General features: G+C 37.6%; 1 protein-coding gene across 2 annotated transcripts in view; it reads left to right on the forward strand.

Annotated features, from left to right (window-relative positions):
- The window catches only part of LOC128859864 (uncharacterized), a 32,505-nt gene extending 9,177 nt beyond the window's left edge, over window positions 1-23,328 (forward strand). For both annotated transcript variants that reach the window (XM_054096979.1, XM_054096978.1), the window contains exons 2-6: window positions 6,870-7,078; window positions 14,889-15,072; window positions 15,157-15,214; window positions 15,274-16,239; window positions 22,510-23,328. In XM_054096979.1, coding sequence (XP_053952954.1) covers window positions 7,000-7,078; window positions 14,889-15,072; window positions 15,157-15,214; window positions 15,274-16,239; window positions 22,510-22,731 — 1,509 coding nt within the window. In that variant the 5' untranslated portion in view covers window positions 6,870-6,999 and the 3' untranslated portion in view covers window positions 22,732-23,328. The remainder of the gene's footprint in view (window positions 1-6,869; window positions 7,079-14,888; window positions 15,073-15,156; window positions 15,215-15,273; window positions 16,240-22,509) is intronic.
- Window positions 23,329-26,360: the final 3,032 nt, after the last annotated feature.

Consider the following 26,360-nt stretch of genomic DNA (forward strand, 5'->3'; position numbering starts at 1 on the left):
TTATTAAATGAGTTCCTTTTAAAATATCTTTCTGAAAGCAACCATTTTGCGAAACTCCCACTGAATTTCATTTGTAAAAAACTCTATTTAATACGTCTAATACTGAGTGACAATGATACGATACATTTTTAGAGACCTAGTGCAAGTTGCGCCACCAGAACAGGGTATCCGCACACAAGAATGAAAGAAGTAACAAACGTACATTTTACGAGCCTCGAGAAATCGTAGTATTAAGTGCACTTTTATCGAATACAAAGATCGATTAAATTTTCAGTGGCTTATTGATCCGCGCTCGTATTTGGACATACAATATTGAGTATGAGAATAAGTTTCCGCGCTCGTAAAAGAGGTGTCGCTGCTGATACTATTTTTGTGTTCGCTCTAATAATATACTGGTGATTTGAAGGTGCATATGTGAGGCCTCACAGTTTCCATGGATATTGACGTCGCTGCTCGAATCAAAGATTGTTTGAGACTCTCAAAATTTCTGTAAGGCCTTCGAGAGGCCATGCTCTCCAATTTTGAACACATACTGTAGTCCAATAGATTCAGATCTAGACTTCCAGACGGCCAATCATCTGCGGCTATGAACTCAGGAATATTGTCTTTTAGCCCCTGCTGGGTGATTTTTGCCTTATTGGCTGGAGCGGAATCTTGCTGGGAAGTCCAACGCTCTCTACTGAAGAGAATGCTGATCAACTGCTTCACAACGTCTTTTAAGACATCCTTTTTGCCACGATCTGAATCCCTTTTTCGCAGAAATGAAGAGATGTAACGTCTTTACAAGACATTCCCCACCAAACCATTACGGAAGCTGGATGGTGACTTAAACTTGACATTGATCTGATCAATACATTCATTTCTCTGGACATAATTTTCTGCGTTCTAAGGTGATTTGGAGGATGGTTCCATGTGTAGAAGTCCATGCAAGTGGGGAAAGTTACAGATCGCTATTCACTTGGGAGTGGCCAGGACAATTCTTCTATCATACATATAGTTGAAGCAACTCCCAACTCCCGGGATTAGCCCAAGTATTCTCTGGGTAGCTTCCGAACACCCGTTCGGGAGTGAGCTAAAGTGAGAAAGCGAAGCATTCCATGATAGCTGGTTGGATAATTATCGATATAGATAGTTCTCATGCAAACTTACATTTACTTTTATTGCATTTCGTTTTATTCAAGGGGGATCCATGAGAGGTAATGCAAGACGAAAATTTGCAATACTTTTTTGCACGGATTTTGTTTTTGCAATTTGGTGGTTTGAGAGCCAAAATTTCAATCAAAATGCAAACGAACAAGCGAAACAATAACAAGAAAGCAGAGCTCTTCGCCATTGAAACCACCAAATCGCAAGATAAAAACACAAATCAGCAAAATATGTAGTTATGCGCCTCCAACTCGAACCGGTTACATCAACTCAAGTAGGTTATTTGTATAATTGCTTTTCGCGTAGATACTCTAGTGCATAAGAAAAATATAAAGGAAGTGAGGTACTACATTCCATTGGCCACATACCACAAATAAGTTACTACTTATCTACAGGATGCAATAGCGCTGCCTAAACTCTTACTTCGTTGAATACCCAACAGACTTGAAATCGGCTGTCATCCACAGTAATTTATCGTGTATCTTCGAGAGATGAAGTGGTTTCACTACATTAGGAGTCCTAACTAGAGGTATCGCATTAGGCCGCTAGGTGTAAGTAGGTCACCTAACCTATTTATCGTTTTGACTTCAGACGTTATAAATCTACTATCGGTTGGTTATTCATTTACCTTGCCATTTTAAGGCCTTAGATTGATGTACTGCTTCAAAATTACATACATACCATACTTGTGTAATACCCAATATTAAAGGCGAAGCCATAACACGCCTGCGCCAAATATTTTGTCGTTCTTTATGCTTTATATTTGCCTTCATTGTTTAAAGGTGACGTCTTACGTGACAAGCAAAATGCTTTTCGAATGTTTCTTAATTTTCAAAATTAACTGCAAGAGCTGCCACACCATACATGTAAAGTACTTTTCGGAGGCAACCAAATAGTGGACTGCAGGTTAACTTTCTGAAATTATACTTTGGCTGCCACCACCACTTTCCCGCATTACTTTTTGGAATTATATTCCGCCTATGTCAGCTGAGGTTTGTGATTCCTCTGCAGTCAAGGTTGTATTAAAAACGTGGAAATAAATACCCATAGTTTGAAATTAAAAAATGATTTGATATTTAAGTGATCGAGCATAAAACATTTGGAATAACAAATAGTTTAATGGCAAATGTCACATAGGAGCCAGTATATATATATATATATATATATATATGTATTAGGGCGGGTCGATTTAAAAATCGCTCATTGTTCTGTGAAAATCGTATTCTAGGGATCAAAATAAGAAACTTTGCCGAAGGAACCATACCTCTAAAACGAATTCTGATGTACCCCAATTTGGGTCGAACGAAAAATCCCACTTTGACCCATTTAGAGTTCTCCAATCGAGTCCAAATGTATGACCGACCCTCACTAACTTTGGGCAGCCGATCCACCCATGCCAGTGGCACACCCCCTGGAAATCCCCTGGGGGGTTCCCCATACAATCATTTCAAAATATCACCATTTTTGGCCTTTACATGAGAAAAGAAACTAAAAAGTTCGACCCAAATTGGGGGACATCAGAATTCGTTTTAGAGGTATGGTTCCTTCGGCAAAGTTTCTTATTTTGATCCCTAGAATATGATTTTCACAGAGCAATGGGCGATTTTTTTGCCTCCCCACAAATCGACCCGGCCTAATATATATATAATTGGCGCGTACACGCCTTTTGCGGTGTTTGGCCGAGCTCCTCCTCCTGTTTGTGGTGTGCGTCTTGCTGTTGTTCCACAAATGGAGCTTCAAGCCGACTCCGAACGGCAGATATTTTTTATGAGGAGCTTTTCCATGGCAGAAATACACTCGGAGGTTTGCCATTACCTACGGAGGGGCGACCGCTATTAGAAAAACTTTTTCTTAATTTTGATCTTTCACCGAGATTCGAACCGACGTTCTCTCTCTGAATTCCGAATGGTAGTCACGCACCAACCCATTCGGCCACGGCGGCCGCCAAGAGCCAGTGTAATAGCCTGATAATCACAGACTATATAAGTCTCATTTCCGGATTTTATTATCAAAAAATTAAACTAGCTCTTCTTATTTTCATGTATTCACACCGGAAAGTAAAACTTTTTTAAACCAAAAAATTGACTAGCCTTTTTCTCGAATAGCATATCTGCCCGCATGATTATATGGATCATACTGCAATTACGTCGTTAGTACCCCAAAAAATAGCACTTATGTTACAATATAAAGCGAATTTATTTTATTTATTTATTTATTCATTTATTTGGTGATTGAATCCTAACAGAGCAAGGGTAAATTTTATAATTACAATTGCATTTTTCATAATAAAATTTATATTTATATTTTAAGTTACAAAGAGAAGAAATCAAGTATTCATTTAAAGAAACGACGAATTTACTTATTATTACAATTTGGGTATCAAAAATCTTTAACAGATTTGTTTTATATCTAAATCACATATAGTTTTCTTTTTCTTACAATGTCACGATGGGATTTTTATTTATTATCAAGTTTCATATGAAATTTTGATTTCCTTAATCCCTATCACCTACATACATTTGGTTAATTTTGGGAGCGCAACTAAAAAGCATCCGTTTTCTTAAAAAATTTAAAAAGAAGTAATATGAACAAAGTCACATAAAAACTTAAGCATTTATGTATTGGCTATAAAAATCTGGGCGCCGGTAAAGCATTAGTACGAACATTCTGCATTCGATTCCAATTTGCGCCCAAGAAACATCAGAAGAAGTTCATTCCAATAGGGGATGATTATGCAAAAAAAGTGATAAGGTACAATTCCTTTATATGTAGATACTTTTTTCAGAAAATGTTGCAAAAAATGTTTTTATTATCTGGAAAGTTGAAAGTTAGATCATAAGAAAGTTCTCAATCGTAAGAGAGCGTTCGAATTAAGGCACTTATTTGAAAAATATATTACAATATTTTTAAATGAACCAAATGAAAGATGTTAACCTCAAATTCGCAAACAAGTCAAACGAGAATTTCTCTTTAATATCCGCTTGTGTATCATACTTATAGTTTTGAGCATGATAAAACATAGTAAGCTAAGCTAAAAGGCATATTCAACAAGATAGAAGTTATTTCGGCATTTCTCTCTTTTTAACTACGGCTGAAATGCTATTATTCATTCAAATTTCAATTTGTTAGCTGCGCGACTGATTTTAAACAAAGGAAAAGGAATTACCAACGGTGTGTTGCGTGTGGCAAGAGTAGGGACAATAAACTTGTGCGTCATTTTAAATGTCCTAATTGTCAAGTCAAGTAGGAAACTCTTCGCGTGAGTTGTATACGAAAACCATCCCCTACCGAATTGACCATATTTCAAATGGTGGTCAGACAGAACTCCTTGTGGATGTAAAAAATTAGAAGTAATTTTTAATAAATTTAATGGAAAGCAAATTTGGCACTGCACAAATTTAGTAGCTAAATTTGTTGAAGTTAAGTTCTGATTTAAATTTAGAAGAAGGAATCAAAACTTTTTTATAAATATCAAATATACTTTAGAATTTAGTATTTGACTAACAAATTAAATGTTCGGAAAGATTACGCGAATAAAAACAAGAAAATTACCAAATCGGTTTTTATGTAAATAAATGTGTTTCGCTTCTTTAAAAAGGATGCAGTGAAAGATTAGTTTGATGTTTAAATATTTGGAATAAATTAATATTATTTCTTTGCTTTACTGTCAGCCTGTTCCGTTATTATTTGAGGCGTAAAATTGTCTAATTATTTTGGTTGGGCCTTCCAAGTTTTTAATCTACTCATCAAAAAGTATTTGAGTCTAAATAAAACTAGACTTCTGTTTGCGTATAAACGTCAATTGAAGGATGTTCCTATTGAGGTGATTCCCGCATCGGAAGAGCATCACTAGTCAACTTTGCCGATCTCGAAATTCGTTACCGAAAAGTGATACACGCAAAGTTTTTCGCCTGGTTTCAATGAAGTGCCGCAAGAGTTAACAAAATTTTTCTTGCCATTTCGTCTTTTGGGAAATCAACAAACTTAACGCCCTCTTTTCCCACGTTTTGTTGCCCAACAAAAACAGTACTGCCTGCAAATTGTTTAACAAAAATTTTCATTTCCATGCTTTTGAATACGTTATCTTTACAATTTGCTCTGAAATAGCAAGTAGCTTTTCCAAGAGGACATTTCGGATTTATTTAGTATCTCCAGATGGCTGACACAGGGGGAAAGTTATTTTATTGCATCATGATTTAATACCTCGGGGATCATTTTGTCAACTGAGTACCGGAAAACGTTTTGAAAGCGGGACCGAAAACTGGCGTAAGTGTCGAAATGGAAATATTTCCTCTACATATAAATGTTCTTTTTAGAAATAAACGACTCAATTCCACGTTCACCTCGAGATTGAATGATTTTGAGAGATTGATGTTGACTCCCATTTCGAAAAGAATGAAAAATCAGTCACAAGGGATACACAAACAGTGAATGCAACAAAAAATTAATAAAATTATGAAATAAAATATTTAAATCTTCCTTTTATTTTCCAAATGATACTTAACACGTTGAATGCCACGCCGATTTTACATGGTTTGCCCGTGGCGCCAACATCAATTTGTTAGTATGCAAAACATATTATGTTAACATGAAATTTATACACACATTTCTCATATTTAAATAAAATATTTTTGTATGTTCTATACTACATTATATCAATTACACTATTGCAATAACGTAAATAAAATTGAAATTAAAACTTTTAATTTCAGTGAAATAATGTATTTCTAGCAATCCTAGCCGTGGGGGTCACCGATTCACAGTCATACACACCCACTTACATGAAATTATAATTTAAGAACGAAAATGTAATTACAATAATGTTTTTATCAGAATTTTACACGTTTTCCGGCATAGAAAAATTAAATTCTTATAAAAATATTTTTGATTTCTTATTTATTGGCATGAAAACACAAACCCAAGTCAATCAATGGAAATCAGAGAGTTTAGGGACTAAATAGTTTGCAAACGTCTAAAATGTTAAAAGTGACTCTCAGCGGTTCGACCTTACTTTATTTTCTATCATGGTTTTGAGTACAAGAAATATTGCCTTACTTCGGACATTTTATATTTTTAAGTACAACTTTCTCTCTTCTTGGGGAAATCCCAACTTAAAAAACGATTTACTTTTAGGCTCTAAACTAACAAAATCGGCGTTCACACATCCATACTCTAACTCCATGTGTTCCATTGAACTTTTCTGAACTTCTTTGCTGCACCAGCGCACTACCTCCTCCACATTTAAACAAACCCCACTGCATTTTTACTACAAATATTTACTCTCCACCACAGTTGCATGCAACTGAACATGGTCCGTACAAATGTACATATGTATGTATATACATAAATACTTTGCGTATGTAGATATGTCTACATACACATGCATATGCTTACACTCAAGTCCTTCAATCCTTCCTTGCATTACGAAGCGAGAGATTCTCCGCATAGCTGTATAGTTCGTTGGCTCTTTATAACACATGTACATATATACAACTTCATTCATTGGTTCTCAAGTTTATTTTCACCACGCACGGTTCAGCTCAGTTCACAAAAGTTCGATATAATTCACCTCACTTTAAGTTTATTATAAACTTTTACCATTATTAGGATGTCATATGTACGCACGAAATTATGTTTGTTGTTTAGATTTTATCCTATTGTCCGAATACCAACCCAGCAAAGAGATATTTAATTAATTTAATTTGTTTATTGGAACTTTACAGGAATCATATAAAAAGCGGACGCAAAATATTCAGCCAATAAAGGGGCAGCGGTAAAACGCGTTGGTTGCGGAGCCGATTAGAAAGCAGAAGTAGCAGCGCCCGCGCCAGCAGCAACGCTGCTATACGGATTATGGGCTGTGGACAAAGTAAAATTCATTTATATCCCAGAAAATCAAAGAGCAAAGCAAATGGAAAGAAAGGAGGTCACGGTAAGTGTCATAGAAATCACTAAAAATATATGATTACCATTTTGATCGTCCGGATTTCGATACTTAAATTATTACATATGTAGATATAAAACATGTGTTCATACATACGTATGTACTCGTATGTAGGTATGTATGTACATATGTACACATATACAAATGTAAACTAACAGATATGGCGTCGTACTCTTACAGAGATTTACTGATTTCCTTTTCTTTTATACAATACGCAATTCGTGGCTATTTGTATGTTTATACAAATACATACTTCATGTGTATATACATACATATGTACGTTAGGAAGGAGATCAGAAATGCATACATTTCACTAGGGGACTAGAAGGCGCACTTCAGGTTCCCCGCTATGAAATAAAGAGTAAATGGAACTCTTAGGACACTACAATACCTTTACCATACTGTTAGTTCTGCCTTCTCCAAACAGGATAAAGAGGCAAAGCGATTGGGTCTGGTGGTGAACGAGGACAAAACGAAGTACCTCCTGTCTTCAAACAAACAGTCGGCGCACTCACGTATCGGCACCCACGTCGGTTGGTTGGTTGGTTGGTTAGAGTGGTGATTCATCCAGAATCCAACTAGTGCTTCCGCACCATTTTGTTGCCACATCCTCGTTACCAAATTGTTTAACAGTTATTTACAGCAGGACTATATACAGTCTGTGCGGTTTAGGAACCTTATTAGGTTGTTGACTTCCAAGCCAGACAGCTGCTCGAGACTCTCGAACAGCGGTTTGCCCAGGGTTAACATTCTGTCCTTCCATAGGGCAGGGCATTCACAGAGGAAATGGAAGATTGTTTCTTTTTCCCCCGGTTGTTTACAACTATGACAGTATGTGTTATGAGGGATGCCCATTTTGGCGGCTTGTTCTCCGATAGCTTCTGGTCTATTTATGACTGCCGTAAGTCTACAGGTGTCCCGTCGTTTCATGTTTATTAATGTCGACGATTGCTTGAGGTTGTAGGTGGGCCATAACGTTCTGCTGATTTTGCATTTCGTCTGGTCTCTCCATCTACAATCTGCAATTCGAAGGTATTTTAGGGAAATTGCATTCTTGACCGCACCTAGTGGAGTGAATACTGGTACTGCAAGAGCGCTATTCATGGCAGATCCCCCTCTTGCCAGTTCATCAGCTTTTTCATTACCTTCTATGTTCCGGTGTCCCGGGACCCAAATTAAGGTTACTCTGTGGTTTTCACTCAAGTTGGTGAGGCTACTCCTACTTTGCTCCACCACTTTAGAGGTTGTTATAGTCGCGTCCAGCGCTTGGATTGCAGCTTGGCTATCCGAAAGAATAGCGATATTGCCCTGTAGACAGTTATAATTTCGAGGTTGTAAAAGACATCGTTTATTTAGGAACCAGCACTAGCACCGATAACAATATCAGCCTTGAAATCCAATGTAGAATCTCTCTTGCCAACAAGTGCTACTTTGGACTAAGTAGGCAATTGAGTAGTAAAGTCCTCTCTCGACGAACAAAACTAGCACTCTACAAGACTCCCATCATGCCCGTCCTAACGTATGGCGCGGAAGCGAGACAATGACAACATCCGATGAAGCGACGCTAGGAGTGTTTGAGAGAAAGATTCTGCGTAAGATTTTTGGACCTTTGCACGTTGGCAAAGACGAATATCGCCAGCGGTGGAACGATGAGCAGTATGAGCTTTACGACGACGTAGACATAGCGCAGCGAATAAAGATCCTGCGGCTACGTTGGCTGAGTCATGTCGTCCGAATGGATACAAACGCTTCGGCTTTGAAAGTATTCGATGCGGTACCAGCTGGTGGTAGCAGAGGAAGAGGAAGGCCTCCTCTGCGTTGGAAAGATCAGGTGGAGAAGGACTTGGCTTCACTTGGTGTGTCCAATTGGCGCCGCTTAACACGAAAAAGAAACGACTGGCGCGCTCTGTTAATTTTTATCGAAAAAATTAGAAATTTCGCGATATGTTGTTCTTAAAAATCGATAATTTTTAGAATAAGTTTCAATCATTTTGACGCGCTGTTCTATAGTGAAAAATTTTACATCTGTCTACCTGGCAAACGTCAAAGATGACACATGCATACATATATTCGATTTTTATTCATAAATAGTTTCGCTTGGAGAAGCTGGAACTCTGGAAAGGCAATGCAATTGCAAAAAAACTCTGCCACTAAAAGAACAGCAGCAAATTTCAATATACTAATGTATAAAATTTAGTCAGTAATTATTTGTAATAATAATAAGAATATATTTTATAATGATAAAAAAAATATTTAATCTTATAATTGTGAGGCTTTTTGTTATTAGCATCAGAATTCTCAACACACAAAAGCCTTACTGGAATCTCCAGTGTCTGGCAGATTATTTGAAAGTGTGTGATAGTTCTCAGGGCGTAGTGGGTGCAACGACTGGTATTAGTTGGTTGTAAGTGACAACGTTACAATGTAGAAAGAATGTATTTCATGTGAATAGGCAAGAGACTAGACCCTGCCACAAAGGGGATGAAATTTCTAAAGCCTAATGGAAAATCTTCCGTGGTAGAGCGGCACACAGTGCGGCCGATTCCCAAAAAGCTGGCCAAAAGTCGAAAAGTCGAAAGTCGTTCATAGCAACGTCCTGTACCCTAAGTATCCTCTGTATTTTCAGTCGCAACGTGGCCTTCGTTTGAGCATCGTATTACTGTCGATGAATAGTGAAAGTTGTACACATTTGAAAGATTTTGTAATGGAGTAAATTGAACAAAACCAAATGGAATCATCTTCGGAAGGTTAGTAAAATACGAGAAATCTTTAGTACATATCAATACCTCGACACAAAATTTTTAGCTGCAGCAATACGTAGATACATTTTTTGCAATTTTTTTTATAAAATTTGAGTTTTCAAACTGTATAGTAATACAACGCCGTCATATGCTGCTTTGAAACCTATTAAAGGTTACTCAAAAAAGTAATGGTTACTGAATAAAACAAGATTCAGCTGCTACCACTTGCTACCTTGCGACCCCGAAAACATATAAATTAACATGCATCTTGATTATGTTCTTGAATATACGCTATTTCACGTGAGGGGGTGGCCAATAGGGGTGGGAGGGGGTGGATTTTCAAAATTTTAAGATCAAATTCGTAATCAGCGATCCCGACCACCCCCGAGTAAGAAATTTTGAATCAATTACTTAATTTTTTGAGTTTTGGCCAGCTTTTCGGGAATCGGTCGCACTGTGCGGCATGGCAAACACTAACACCGGTTTAAACGACAGCATGGAGCATTCGAAATATTTAAAATGAACTGCAAGAACGGTATAGGGCTTTGAGGCAATACTTCTAGTACGACTGAACAACCGTATTGTATTGATAAGAAATACATACATATATACTTATATATATAAATTAAATTATAAATTTTGCTTACTAATTTTACAAGCCACAATCCTAAATTAAATAAATGTAACAATATAAATGTATAAATGAACATTGTAACTGCTTACGTGCATATTTACGAGTATATTTTTATGAATATAATTACATGCAAGTGAATTTTTATAGGATTGTTCATTTGTGTATCGTACATGTCTGTATTCATTTACATTGCTTTGTGCCATAGTACCTACTAATATGCACGAATTGCATTAAATATCTAGAATGTAGCAGTCGAAGTTCTTGGCAACCACTAAGAAAGCGAAAAACTGCCAGGAAATGCTGCCTTGCTAACAACATTGCAGTTCATCATGCCCACAATGAGGTTGTCCTCTCAGAGTGTCCGCACAATGCCACAAACTTACACTCCTGAAAATCCTAAAGTACTCCCATATACTAGATGCATATAGAAATATAATGTTTGTATAACGGCATGTGCCTATATGTATATGCAAACATATTCGAACAGACAATATAAACCAGAGCTTGCACATACTTGCATATTTTAAGCATCGTAGCTTCCTTATAACTTCGTCACACTTCCTCATTCTAACTTCTGTATCTTCCCACCTATTTTAGATATGTATGTATGTATGTCTTTATATATACCCATATACGTACAAAATAGTAAACCAGTATGAGTTAGGAACTAAGTTCCTACGTCAAGGATACTTTGTTCAATTATGTCGCCAATTATGTCGCCAATTATGTATGATTTGTGCTCGATGATTTTATATCATACCAGCAACCCGCACCTTATTTCACCCTAAACTACGCATTATAAATACAAAAGTATTATAATAAAATATTAATAATAATAAAATAAAAACCGATGGTCCACACATATGCACGGAATGCACTATTAAATGAACTGTAATAAGTTGAATATACATATGTTACTTTTTAAAAAAATTTTGTGTAAAATTTCTGTGCATAGAACACTCGCAGCCTATCAATCAGAAGCCGAAACATATAAACTTTATTTATTTGTTACACGCGATAGAGCTACGAATTCTTAGCCATGTAATTGACCGGAAATTGACCGCTTTGGGACTGTGAATTTAAGGTCCAAACTGGTACCCTTATTGTTACTGCAAAACACAATTTGACTGGAAACCGGAATCGTTTAAATTGAAAGGGAAGATCAGCCGCTATTATCGCAATTCTTCGAATCAAAACGTGTTCGCCAGATTGTCAAAAATGCACACTCAAACAAATGCGTTTTAACCGCCTTGATCAGCAACTTATTTCCATTCCATAATGTTTATGGATTAAGATTACGTAGTTATTACAGGCATTCCGGGAGGGTTTTGCCTTGAGACGGTCCAGAAACGAATCGCAAGTTGCCCGAATGTGACTTTCAGGTATTTTGTCCCACTCGCGGACAATGGCTTTTTTCAGAGCCTTGAGACTATTGACTGGTTCGGACCTTGCTCTCCAAAATGGCCCAAAGAGAATAATCTACCCGATTCGGGTCTGGAGAATTTGAAAGCCATTGTGCGGGCGTTATGAAGTTCGGAACGTTATTTTTTAGCCATTCACTTGAGCTTTGTGAGACAGTGCCAACACCCGTTGAAACGTCCATGGTCAAATAAAAACTATCGTTTTGGGAATTTACGAATTGCGCAATTTGAAAAATTACGCAAATAACCAAGGGAATGAGAATGTCAATCGGAGCAACTAAATCCGCATATATGTACCCTTTTCATAACTTTGTTTATAATTACCAAAAACTCACTTAGGCGAAATTGTCTTTGACTGGGTCAACTACAACCACAGTTACTAGCAAATACACCCCAGTGGATCTCTTCTAAGACAACCTATAACTACCACAATAATACAAAATATATTATAAAAATATATACAATAATACAAAATGATAATTTTGATTTGTCGAACTCTCCAAAATACGCCCCTGTCTCGGCGACGAATTTCTCGTTTGAACTAATTTTTTCACCCGCGAAACCATAAATCCAGGTTTAATCAACGGTTAAATTGCTCCGAACACTCCTTCGAAGTTAACAGCCGTATCCGCTTGTTGTCCACCGTGAACAATCGCAGCACCTATCGGGCCGACAGTTTTTTCATCGCCAACTTATAATGTAAAATATTAATTGCCGTTCCGGTCGAAATACAACCTCCAATGGCCTCTGTTACTTCGCGCATTTTCGTTCGTCGATCAACGATAATCATGTCGTGGACTTTTCTCGGTAACCACGTCTGCCGGGCGTCCTGGTCGCTCCTTATCAAAAACGGATGTTCGCCCACAAATTCGTTGAACCAATATCTAATTGTGGTCATAGATGGCGAAGCGCTCGCATTTTTTCCCATCCAAAAAAAAAAAACGCGAATTACCAAACCGATACTGTTCTTTTTCCATCTTAGCGAAAATCACGAAACACGTTTTGCTCAAATAGCTGTCAAATCCAAATCCTATCAATCAGTCTGAAATTTGTTTTGACGTCGTTTAATAGATGGCAGCACACGATGCTAACACCAACTTCTCTCAGGAACGCCCTCTGTTATCAAACACCGGTATAGGCACTCATCCTTACACCATAAACCGGGAAACGCAGCCTGTCTTTAATTTTTACAACATCTTCCCAGTAATCATCACCAACATCTTATCCCAATGTCAAAGTCTCACACAAGCATACTTTGCCATCTTTCAAAATTCATCCCCACACTCTATCCTGAGAAAACCTATTGACTCTAATGTAAAAATCAATCGCAATTTTTTAGCAGACTTAATCTTAATTATTTTAGTATTAAAATCAATTTTGTAAAAGTTGGTATTGTAAGCCCACAAAGCTGATAGCCTAGTTGCGTTTCTTGTTAAATAAATTCAAATTGAGAGTGCCCGCGCGGGGGGAAAGGGGTTCAGCTTAAATGTTGCAGTGGGAACATTTCGCAAAATAGAGATTGGCTGATGATATCGTTTTTGACTATGAATCACAAAATTACAATCATTACTTATGGCCGCAATAAAGCCGTAAATGAAATGCGACAACATTTTTCGAAATGATTTTTTTTTACAATATTTCATCATGTTTTTTTTTATTGGCATAGACCATACTTATGACATAGTCTCAAAGAAAAAAGATCAATGGTGTCAAATCGCAAGCTCTCGTCCTAGCCAAAAAAAAAAATTATTATCATATCACAAAATGTTTAACGTTAACCACAACAGTTTTGACAGCATAATTTCCGACGACGTACAGTCCAATGACTGCGCCATCAAAAAAGCCAGACAAGCAGTGACTTGTTTGGGTGTATAGTTTTTCTTGAATGGCATGTAGATTTTTAATACTCCAAAATGTTCTTCATAGCTCAAAGCGTAATGCGCGAAATGTGCTTTTTACAGGCAAACCATTTTCATAGTATCAAACTTTAATACCCGTACAATTGATTCAGGTGTGAAATCATTGGAAGCTTAAAATCTCTTATTATGTGGGGGCTTGTGCAATGGGCCATGCGTGGGCAGAAAAGGTTTTTTTTAGTAACGATCGCACCACGGTAGACAATGGCAAACCTACCAGTGTATTTTTGCTAGAAAAAGGTCCTCAAAAAAACCCCCTTTCCCTTTCGGAGGTGGCATAGAACCATAACGCCTTCATTTATAGAACAGCATCAAGACGCAAGTACGCGCCAATTATATATGTACACTTATGCTCACATAATTAAGTCACTTTATCTTTTTACAATATTCTCAATATTTTGCAAGCAACATTTTTTCATTAATTAAAAAAATTTATAAGAATTAAAAAGTTTTAATAATTGGAAAATGTTTAAAAATATGCTAAGTTCCATTTCAGTTACAGTTTCATTCACCATGAAGTGTTTCAGAAGATATAGAGAAAAAGATATTTTATTGATCTATAACATTTAACTACTCAATTTTACTGTTTAATATGAATTAATTGTACTGAACGATTTATGTACATAAGTGATTGCATTCGCCTACATTCGCATTCATATATTTATACGACTATATATATTTTTTTTTTCCAATAATCTATGTGTGATTTCAATTTCCATTGATTGAATCATTTTACAGCTCTGATTTCGAACAAAAAAAGACACAAAAACTTCTTACCGTGTTTTTAAAAATATAATACCCAATATTTTATTTCGCTCCGCAGCTCAAAGTTCTTTTTTTATTATGCATGCACATATACGCAATTTTTTCATTGATGCGCTTTTCGCCCTGCTAATTGTGGCCTTGATCGTCACTGTTTTAAGTACATATAATAATAGGTAGGTATGTACGTATGTACATATGTATAAAATATGTACAGTACTATTTATGCCTTTCGCTTAATTGATAAGGACTCTTCTACTTTATAATAAGCCGAATATATTCTCATAGTTTTCTAACACACCTTATGGATTTTTTTCTTTCTAGCTGACTCAGACGCTGAAACAGACGAAGATGAAGGCCATATTGAAGATGCTGAGAAGTGTCAAAATCGCGAACGCGATAAAAATGACGAGAATGACGAGCAAAGCAATAAAGATGCACAGGATAGTGATGAGGATGTATCTGTGTCGCTACTGCGAGCCAAAAATCTATCTTTGCTGCAAAGCCAGTGAGGCCTCTAAATATTATTTATACTTATTTAAATATTGCATGCAGTTGCAATTTGTATGCATTTAAATTATTTTTGTTTCAGAGAAATTTCCACGAGCCAGCAGAATTTTTTTCGTATGCTCGATAAAAAAATTGAAGAGGTGAGCAAATGTTTGCATTTTCAGAAACAATTGAAACCAATTTTAACCGCTTTTTCTAGGGACCCGATTATGATTCGTCCAGCGAGACGGAGATCGCACTTGAAGAGGCCCGACTGAACGCTTTAGTGCAACACTGGGAGTCAGCGAGCTTAACTGCCTCTGTTTGCTCCTCCACCAGCCGCTCGCTGCAAACGACACCAATTCGTCAAGCACCCATCAAACAACTGGCTACACCTAGAGCCGTGCTGCAGCCCACGGTCGCTGTACCGATACCGACACCTATCGCAGTTCAGCAACCAGTATTGGCCGCAGACTTTCTTTCGCATGGAGCATCACCAACAGCGGCTCAGTTGTCGGCAGCAACAGTAGGGCCCGGCGGTACTCTAAAGCATCCTCAAGGAAGCCAGCAGATTGTTATTTCACATATGAACACCAAAATGTTACACCAACTGGGCGTTGTGCCGCAAATACCCATCAACGTGACGCCAGAAACTTCCGCATCCACCGCAAATACGTCCAACGCTCTCGCACTACTGCAGGCGTCCAATCAAACACAGCAAGCGCAATACACACAACATTTGTTAGCCGGTAGCTCTCCACAAATGCTGGGTAACATTAAATCGAATGTAAGTCCCAAACGCTTAGTGGATGGACGATTGCTGATGAATTCCAGTCCACTTGCACAACAAATGCACACTGTATCAATGCCGCTGCCCAACGCATATATGAGTGGACCAGCACAATCAACGCCAGCTTCTGTGGTATCGGCAGGCGCTACTTACGCCAATGGGGGCGCCAATAGTGGATGTTCGCCCCAACCCACATTGCCAATGCAATTGACATATTTCGGGCAGCCCACTGCACAACAACAGATGCAACAGTATCATCAACAACAGCACCAAACGACTACTGCGGCAATGGCCATGGCAACCATGACAATGACGGCAACACAAAATGACCAACATACTCCACAAAGCCAAAGTCAGTCGTATTACGGTGACCAAATACAAATGCACACAATGCAGGTAAATTTAAACTTAAAAAATAAAATTAATCTAGAAGTATGGTGATCCTAAAAACGCAATTTTGCACGAATTGCCATGAAAAAGCAAAGAAGACGATATAAAACGATATAACGTTCCACCGGTGGAGTTACCACAACAAATAGTATCTTATTATTATGATTAATACTCGTATCACTTGCACGAACGAACAAACGAAGAGAGTCAATGTTAAATTTATTACTCTTTTGAGTCAAAATGTTTAGAACATATCCAATGATGATAGATTGCCAGCATGGTGAAAAGAATTCAGAAGGTGTGGCCAAGATAAGACCGTTAACCGGCTCTAAACGAATTTGAAACAATCAGCTGATTGGCTGGCGTCACCGGGGTTATGAGCGCAGCCTCATGTTATTTCGTGACCGTCTGAACAAAGACTGATTGCACGTCTGAAATGAGCAGGCAGAATTCTGCTGTCAAATCGCCGATGACAAGACAACCGAGTTACTTTCACAATTCAGTTTCGGATGGCCAAACTTTGTAATCTATCCTCCTTGACTAGCATGATTCAATTATTAAAGGTTTGCTCACTAGTGGCATTCGATTTTTGACACTCCCTTACAAAAGGTTGTATTTAAGAAGGAAAAAATTAAATCCTTTTTGGGAGAAATGGTAGCAAAATAGTATTTTGTTACTTAAATGGAAACAAACTGCGAACGGTTTAAAAAATAAATTTTAATTAATATTTGAATGTAAATAATGGTATAGATAGAAGTGATTAGCGGAAATTGCCAAGTCTAATATTAAAACAAGAAATTATTTCACATAATCCAAGATTTTATTTCGTGAATTAATTTTTAAAATTTAAAACCAATCGCAACGTTTCGCCAATATGAAACTATTTTGTTAAAAATAAATAAATAATTGGCACGTACAATTTCGTACAATTTGTTTCGCCGAGATCCTCCTCTTATTTGTAGCGCGCGTTTCACAATTGGAAGCCGATTCCGGTAGATGGTTTTTTATGAGAAGCTCTTTCATACTGGTACTGTGCTTTTCTAAGCCTCCTGTGGACACTTCATCCATCCATAGGAAGGTGGGCTCATTGGAAACAAGTTCTGCCAACTTTTTTATAATGAGTTCTGCAATGTAATCGATTGCGTCGGGACTATTCAATAATTCTCCCTGCTGTAACTCTTTAGCAAATGCTAGCTCTTTGCAAAACATGAGTTCCGTTTAAATCACCACATCATAAGAAATAAAGCTTTGTAAATTCTCCATCTCGATCTAGGATTGTGTCAAATACTCTATTATGTCCTGACTTAAGCGGTATCTATTTCATGTCATACTACCATAGTCCTGAACATACCGATAAAAACTCTTGAGCGAGTTGTTGCTCGTAAGCAGTCCATTTTGAAAATGAAATGTTTTTTCTACAAATTTTACTTTTCCTCCACTTTTAGTCAAAATTTCTAGAGCTAGCAACCCAGTGTCTTGCTAAGGGAGCCGATTTGTCAAGAGGGAATGAGAAAGCTGCTTACTGAGCAAACCTTTTATTATTGAATCATGCTTGACTAGTAGCTACACCAGAAATAATACAGAAAGTGGCGACATACGCGAACCGCTATTCCGCACTCAGTGAATTTGACGGGATAAACTGATTTGCTGACGGTATAATTGGACATTTGTTGTCATTTTTTTGTTGTATTGTGTTTCATATTTATGTTAGGTAGGTAGGTTAGATGGCAAGAGTACGACAGGACCTCTTCAAGTAGCACTTACGTGCCGTTTTGATACATTAAGGTGGATCACTATCTGCGAAAAAATTTAGGGAAGATACGACCGTCTACAGCCATCCAGTTCTGCTGATGTATTGGAGGAGAGAAAAGGGATCTAGGCGGGAGAATTTCTTCAAGTCATCCCCAAAGGGCATGCTAAGGAATCTCAAGCGCCTAGCCGCCAGAGCCGGACATTTGCAGAGAAAGTGTTCCACAGTATCTTTCTCTGCAGTATCCCCACAGCTTCTGCAATAGGGGTTGTACGAAATTGCAAGCTTCTCCGCATGAGTACCGATCACCCAGTGAACCAGTGAACACCGCAATGAGTTTGAAAATTGAATGGCGGGGGACTCCCATCACCTTAAGCGTTCTGTTTATATCAAGAATTGAGGCCATAGTGTTTTTGAAATAGCACACAATGAGATCTCTCCATCTGTCTTGCGCTTTTTTGAGAAAGAAATCGTGCAGTTTCCCTTCAAACAACGGTCAAGGGAACACCGATATCTGAGATGCGGACAACTGAAACCGGTTCTGTCGACCCCTTCCTGGCAAGCTCATCGACAATTTCATTTCCCTCTATATTCCTGTGTCCAGGAACCCAGATACGAGAAATGATTCCTGCAAGTTCGCAACGTTGGAAGCTTAAAAGGTGGAGGCTTGTATTTTCTGGTAAATTGCATCAACTCCGTTTTGTCAGAGTTGACTCTGAGACCGCAACTGGCAGCCCATCTACTGAGTGTAGCCAATGCACCTTCCAGCCATTACTTATGGGAAGGGTCCTGAAACCATTAGGAACAAGCCATCGGCATATCCTACCACCATTACCCCACCCCTGTTTAAGCGCTTCGTCAATAGCCACTAGCCAAAGGAGAGGCGAGAGGACGCCGCTCTGCGGTGTACCCTTATGTACGAACCTAGTGATTCTAGCCGCTCCTGCTACAGCATTTATTTCCCTTCCACCAAGCAAGGACGAGATCCAGGGGTAGATAGATTTTTCTACCCGTAGCCTATTTAGAGCAGTGACAATTGTGTCAGCTGCAACATTATTTAAGGCGCCCTCTGTGTCTATAAAGGCCACCAAAGTGAATTATTTTCCCTCCAGAGATTTCTCTACAGTCCCTACTACCTCTTGTAAGGCTGTCTCGTTAGATTTCCCTTTCAGGTAAGCGCGTTAAGCTGGAGATAGTACTGGTTCCAAAGTGCTCTCGAATGTGATAGTCGATCACTCTTTCGGACACCTTCAAAATAAAGAAGGTAAGACTTATGGGTTTAAAGTCCTTGGCCAAGACGTGGGCCCTCCTTCCTACCTTAGGAATAAAGACCACCTTGGTTTTTTTCCAGCTAGCAGTAACGTGGTTTAACGAGGTACACGCCAAAAATATCTTATGAAGGACGGGAACCACCAAGGTTTTAGTCTTCTGAAGCATCACTGACATGATACCCTCGGTACCTGAAGATTTGAAAGGGGAAAGGCTATCGATTGCCCCGTTTATTCTGTTGACGAACAGGATAGATGTCAGGGACAGACGCAGGTAACCCCTCCTGCCAACTCGCGCCTTCGTTACAGACAGGAGCACTAGAATTTACCGGGAAATGGGCATCAACAAGGATCTTTAAAGATTCGCCTCTCCATTCTCTCTTTTGACAAGAGTTTTACATGAATGATCCTTGGAGATGACCCTGCTGAGTCTGGCCGAGTCTTTTACGTATTCAATGGATTCGCAGTACTCTTTCCAAACGTTGCGCTTCGCATCTCTAATGGATTTCTTATACTTTTATGTTAATACCGATTGAATTTATCGTATCACGCCGTTCTCTTTCTCGTTTGTCCTACTGTTAGGTCATAGCTGAAATGCTCCCACGGATGTTGCAATCTTGTAATGCATCATTCTTGGCTAGTAACCATATTTCTGAAAATTTTATAACATTCAATGCCAAAGAGAAAAGTTTCCAAAAAAACAAAACATTTAAAAAATGTAAATGCCAATTAAGCATTTTGCTAAGTATAGCACACTTTCTTATGCTACAGATTTTTCAAAACTCAGTGTTTTTCTTTTATTTCATACCTACAAGCTTGTAAACAACTGTTTCCCTTACTGGCAAATTATTGCAAGCAGAAATTATTCAGTGGAAACTTGAAACGTCCCCTCAATATGAAATGTCATTTTATGCTCCCAATTTCCCCTTCCCCAAAATTGTTTTGGGCACAAAAGTGTGATAATTTGTGACTATATAACTGAACTAATCACATACTTAATACGAGTATTACGAATACCACCTGTAGATGTACTTGTAATTAAAGAACGAGCAAAGTTCGGCCACTGCAAAAAAATCTGAACATTTCTTAAAATTTTTTCCATTCAAAAATTGTATAAACATACTCGTTATTGTTCCAAATGCAGTTCGGAGGCGGCGTAAAACTTAGGTCCCTCCATTTGTGGAAAAACATCAAGACGCACACCACAAATAGGGCGAAGAGCTCGGCCAAACACCCAAAAAGGGTGTAAGCACCAATTTTATATATATGTATAAAAGTATATATTTTATATATATCAAAGCTTAAAATTTGTACTTGGAATTGCTTTAAATATTTTCTGCTCCTCTACCATGTGAGGTTAGTAGGCAATTACTTAATATTGCAGATCAGCTCTATATAAATTACCTTTTTTGTTTTTTGTTATCAGAAAAAAAATTTGATTTCCAAAAGGTCGTTGGTTTTTTATTACTTGGAACATTAAAAATTGTCCGAAGTATGGTTCGGTTAACCTTAAAAATCGCTATTTGGTCGTTATCTACTTTAACATGTAATATGTACATATAAATTATCGTCCGAAAAATTGGACGATGGAAAAAAATAAATTTTTATTGGTCGAAAGACCTTTATTCGATAAATTCCAACTTACAACTCAATGCTTAGTTACTAAATCTCTCCTTAATATAACTTATTTCTACCTGTGTCAGTATTTTTGACTACTGATTTACATCGGCGCATGCCGGATGTTTATTGCTTAAACTAATTTTGCTGATTGAGGTGTCAGCAGATTTGGCTATTGGTTTAAATCGGCGCATGCCGGATGTTATTCCCTATATTATTGGATTTGCTTATTCAGCGTCTGGGTCATGCCCCAATTGCATTATTGGTTATAGCTTAATTGGTGCTAACTTATATGTACGAGTATAAGTACGAATAGTGCAACAAGTACAGTGTGATGTACAGCTGTAAACGTGAAAATAGCAGTATTCTTAAAAAATAATATACTTTAAAGTTATTTATTTTTCCTATAAATCATACAACAGAAAATTTCAGTACCAAATATCTGAGGATTAAAAGATTTCAGATGTGTAGAGTTTATCTAAATAAATCGGGCAACTACGTAAATAACGGTTCTTTATTGGCGTCGTGACGTTTTTAAGTGCAACATTGAAATAGCGTTTTCAGCGCCTGCAGTTTTTTAAGGTTATAACATACAAGGAATATTAAGAAAATTTTGCACAGATATGGGCGAAAGTACGTTTTTATTATTTATTTCTATTTTTTTTTAATTTGGTGAATGCCATCCATATATTTCTTATGTCTTGACTATAATGAGCGAAACACTGTACCACAGAACAACGAAAGCAGGATACTGATCCTAAACACACGAGTCAGTTCAGTCCTCCAACCTCAATCCTATAGAAAATCGGTGAAAGGACTTAAAAAGGGCTGTACACAATGACAAACCGAGTAACAATCAACAACTTTCGGAAATTGTTAAAGATACGCGCCTGAAGATTCCGAAGCAGCGATGTGAGCGATTAGCGGATTCTATGCAACACATTGAGTTGCCGTAATAAAATATTTGAGAAATTCAACTAAATATTAGTTACAACTTTGTATCTGCAAACTTTGTCAGAGAAGTTCTTTTCCTAATTGTTTTATAAACTTAATAATTAGTCGGAATGCGTTACTAATATGACCACTGTTATTTTGTTATAAAAAAAATGTTGTTTCCCGTTATAGAATTTATTTAAATATGTGTAGAGTTAAATCATAGAATAATATTTCAAAATAATAACTTTCTAATCACATCATAGGTTACACTTTTTCTGAAAAAATCTAATATTTTTTGGTACTGCTATTTTCGTGTACGCAACTGTAAACCGCGTGCATGCGCAATACATGCACTTGTATACTTGGAAATTAGTAATCGACTATATCATGTCTATGTTATCTTAATCGATTTTCAGGTGTAGGAAAATTTCGAAACATGAAAACTTCAAAATGCGATATCTCTGCGAAAAAAAAAGATATTTGCCTCTCAGTAGGAAGTTTATATGTCCAAATATAAATGTGTATTTAAAATAAAACTGTCTAGCATTTTATTCCATATGAATACCATTCCAGCAATCATTCACTCAAGGGATCAACATTTTAAAGATAATAATATAGAATTTATTCAATTATATTCAAAACTGTTACAGAAATATGCATACCTATGAATCTTGAGCTGATATCCAACTATACATTTATTTTTAGCCGCCGACGGAATATAAATTCCCGCCGGCAATCAGCGTTCAACGCCTCGCGCCTCAAGTTCAGCGACAACTGCGCGAAACACAAGAACTGATAAAAGACTCATGCCCACAATTGTTCGCAGCGGGTTATGGCGGAAGTCCCGGACCACCGATACGAAACCAAGCCAAAAATCCAAACCGAAGACCCACCCTGGAGACCCAATTCTCGCAGGAAAGCTCGTGATATCTATACAATTAAAAGAAACCCAGCGCCAAAACTAATATAGACGTTCGCAGCAGCAGCTAAGCCCAATATTCAGTGCCCCCGAAATTACCAGTGACAAATCGTCCATATACAATGCGAAGTCGACGATATACTATACTATGTGAATAAGAAGCAGAAAAAGAAAATAATGGGTAAACTGCGGCGCAAACAAAAAATTACTCTCACATTCTCATTTCGACGTTTAATCCTATTCATAACCAAATGCATTATTAAAAATCATATATAACTATAAAAAAGAATTAAATACTAATAAATCATAAATTGAAAAATATATAGAATATATAAGAAAATAGATGGAACAAGTATGAGAAAATAAAGTTAAAAAGAAAAAATATACAAAAAAATAACAAATAAATTCGAGCAAATGAATAAAAAAGAAAGAAGGAAATTAAGAGGGTGTATGCTGGAAAACAAATAATTAAGTAATGTAATTTTAAAAAACTATTTAATTTATATATTGTATTGTACTTAGCATTATTTTAGTATATTTTGATTTGGTGTACAATAGTTTTTCTTATAATAAAACTGATTACGTTTAGAGCAAAACAACATACAAACAACACACACAAAATAATTTGATTTGTGTTTTTCTTTCACTTTGTACATAAATAGTTAATACCCTATGATCAAAAAGTACCGGGAATGTTTAATTTAAACGAACCGTAATTTCCTAAAACCGAACTGATGTTTTGGGGTTATTTGTTTGTGTTCAATAACAACCAACAAATAACGTTTCAGAAAATCTTTTTCAAACATTTTTGAAAAAACTGGTAGAATCCATTAGGACGATATGATATCACTTCATCGCCTGGTTTCCCGGTTTAAGCACCATTTTCATTTCTGCCACTTTCCACTGAGCTGGGAAAATATTTCTGGTTAAGCCGGCATTGAGCAAAGAGTAATTAAATTATAAGGTTCAAACGACCATGATGAGATCATACCCTAGTGGCTTGTGAGCTTTAAGTTTTGTGATGGTGCTAACTATTTCATTTTTGGCGATCTTCCTCATCAGAAGCTCCATTTGGTGATGTCAACTTCAGTATCGTGTGGAGTAAAAGTATTTTTTAGGTTCTTAGCAAACAGCTCTGATTTCTCAATTGAGGTGTTGAACGGACTCTGTTGTAATGCTTACTTTCTTGTTGACCTTCTACAAGGAGTAATTGGTGAGATGTGTTAGGTCCAAGCCCCGTAGAAACTGTCTCAAGACTTTATCGTATTTCTCTTTCAATAATAATTAATTTATTTTGATAGTTTTAACTTCGGATCTTGTTTGTTGCCATATTTTTCTTGCCTAACGTTTTTTTTTTTTTAAGTTTGCCTCTTAGCAAGATACCGTTGGGGGGGCTCCTTTGCATTTGAGGTCTCACAGGAGTAGTGGATGACCACGCAGCTTCTTGGATGCATTTTGTTAAATACTCGGTAGCCTCAGGTATATCTTCCTCGATTTTAAGAGTAGTTTTTATGCCAAGTTGAGTTCAATTTGTACGGCTGTTGTAAAGTTGGTAGTTTTAGTTATGTTTTCACATTTTTCATTTATGATAGTGATCGCAGGCGAATAGTCTAAAAAAAGATTCAAGCAAAATTTAAAGGTTCGCGTCCCGTTGTTGTGTATTTTTTACATTATAGTCACCTTCAGCATTAAAAAGTGCTCCTTAAGTTTTATAAGAGCGTACAATTGCTGGCCTTAACAACCGCGCTGTTAGTTCTGCCTTCTCCAAACTGGATAAAGAGGCAAAGCGAATAGGTCTGGTGGTGAACGAGGACAAAACGAAGTACCTCCTATCTTCAAACAAACAGTCGGCGCACTCGCGTATCGGCATCCACGTCACAGTTGACAGTTTTAATTTCGTAGAATCTCTCTTGCCAACAAGTGCTACTTTGGACTAAGTAGGCAATTGAGTAGTAAAGTCCTCTCTCGACGAACAAAACTAACACTCTACAAGACTCTCATCATGCCCATCCTAACGTATGGCGCAGAAGCGTGGACGATGACAACATCCGATGAAGCGAGGCTTGGAGTGTTCGAAAGAAAGATTTTGCGTAAGATTTTTGGACCTTTGCACATTGGCAACGGCGAATATCGCAGACGATGGAACGATGAGCTGTATGAGCTTTACGACGACATAGACATAGCGCAGCGAATAAAAATCCAGCGGCAACGTTGGCTGGGTCATGTCGTCCGAATGGACACAAACGCTCCGGCTTTGAAAGTATTCGATGCGGTACCAGCTGGTGGTAGCAGAGGAAGAGGAAGGCCTCCACTGCGTTGGAAAGACCAGGTGGAGAAGGACTTGGCTTCACTTGGTGTGTCCAATTGGCGCCGGTTAGCACGAGAAAGAAACGACTGACGCGCTTTGTTAAACTCGGCCAAAATCGCGTAAGCGGTTATCGCGCCAATTAAGAAGAAGAAGAAAGTCTTAAAAAACTTAACGTAATCTTTACTTTCAACTGTGTTTAGACGGACTTTAGATTGCCAAGATAAGTAATGCACCGATTGATACTTCAAATACGAGTCTGCACGAATCTTCTGTAGTGTGAGCCTCCGTGAGCAGACCTGTCAGTATGCGCAGTGTGATAAAAACAATAAAAAGGAATACTGAAGAAACTCTTTTTCGTAAAGTGGGTTTCTGCCACTAAGAGGATGTCTATATCTCGTTTTTTTTTAACTCATTTGAGTGGTGTGACAACCCATTTGCGTTCCATAATGCAAGGTTTAAGCGCATGGAGCATGGGTTTTGAGACAAGATTTACAAAAGGTATTTTATAGGAGTTATTTGTCTCATTACATCTCGAAGTAACTTCGTCATGTCGCGCATTTCGCTGATCAAAACGTCGTTTTGGTTAATGTATTGCTAGCAACGATGACTACTGTTGATGTAAGTCGAATTGTAATTGCTGGCGGCTTGGATCATTTTGAACGCTTTGAGACGGCATTATTTTCTTTCTTACTGCTGAAAAGGTGGTTGCTTACAGCTTTTTGTACACGGTGCGTCCTTTATAGTTCTCTGGGTGATTACCCTCACACAGTACACAAGCGCAACTGACGGATACATATTTCCTAAAATTACTTTAAAGCTTGGTTTGTGTGTCAGAAATTCGGTCTTCTTTTAACTATTTAATGTTTCCGCTTTTTTCTGTTGGATTTCGACTCGATTCGACCCAATAACTCTTATTTCCTAGTTTTTACTTTCGAATTCGTTGGGCATATTTAATAATGGATAAATATTCTCCACTCTATCCACGAAAATTGGAGGAGCTTTAAGACGTTTTTCGTTTTCTGGTGTTTTTTCTGAATCCAATTCGTTGTTATTAGCAACTGAAAGCGTATCGAATTTATTTGCGTTACTTAGCCAATAGCTAAGTTTTTGCTGCTTTATGGACCGAACATTTTGTGGGCTACCTAAAGACCCTTTTGTATTTTTCACTTGGGTCCAATTTTCAGCATTTGATATAGATTTTGTAATATCCGTTTCGTTGGAATTTACTGAACTTGCCGAAAAGAAGCATTGCCTTTGGCATTGGTTTTCCAAGATCGTGACCTTACTAGTTGCAACTGGGATGTTTCCTTGACAAGAAGCGCCATCTGT

Source organism: Anastrepha ludens, chromosome 4, assembly GCF_028408465.1.
Source record: "Anastrepha ludens isolate Willacy chromosome 4, idAnaLude1.1, whole genome shotgun sequence".
NCBI classification, from domain to species: domain Eukaryota; kingdom Metazoa; phylum Arthropoda; class Insecta; order Diptera; family Tephritidae; genus Anastrepha; species Anastrepha ludens.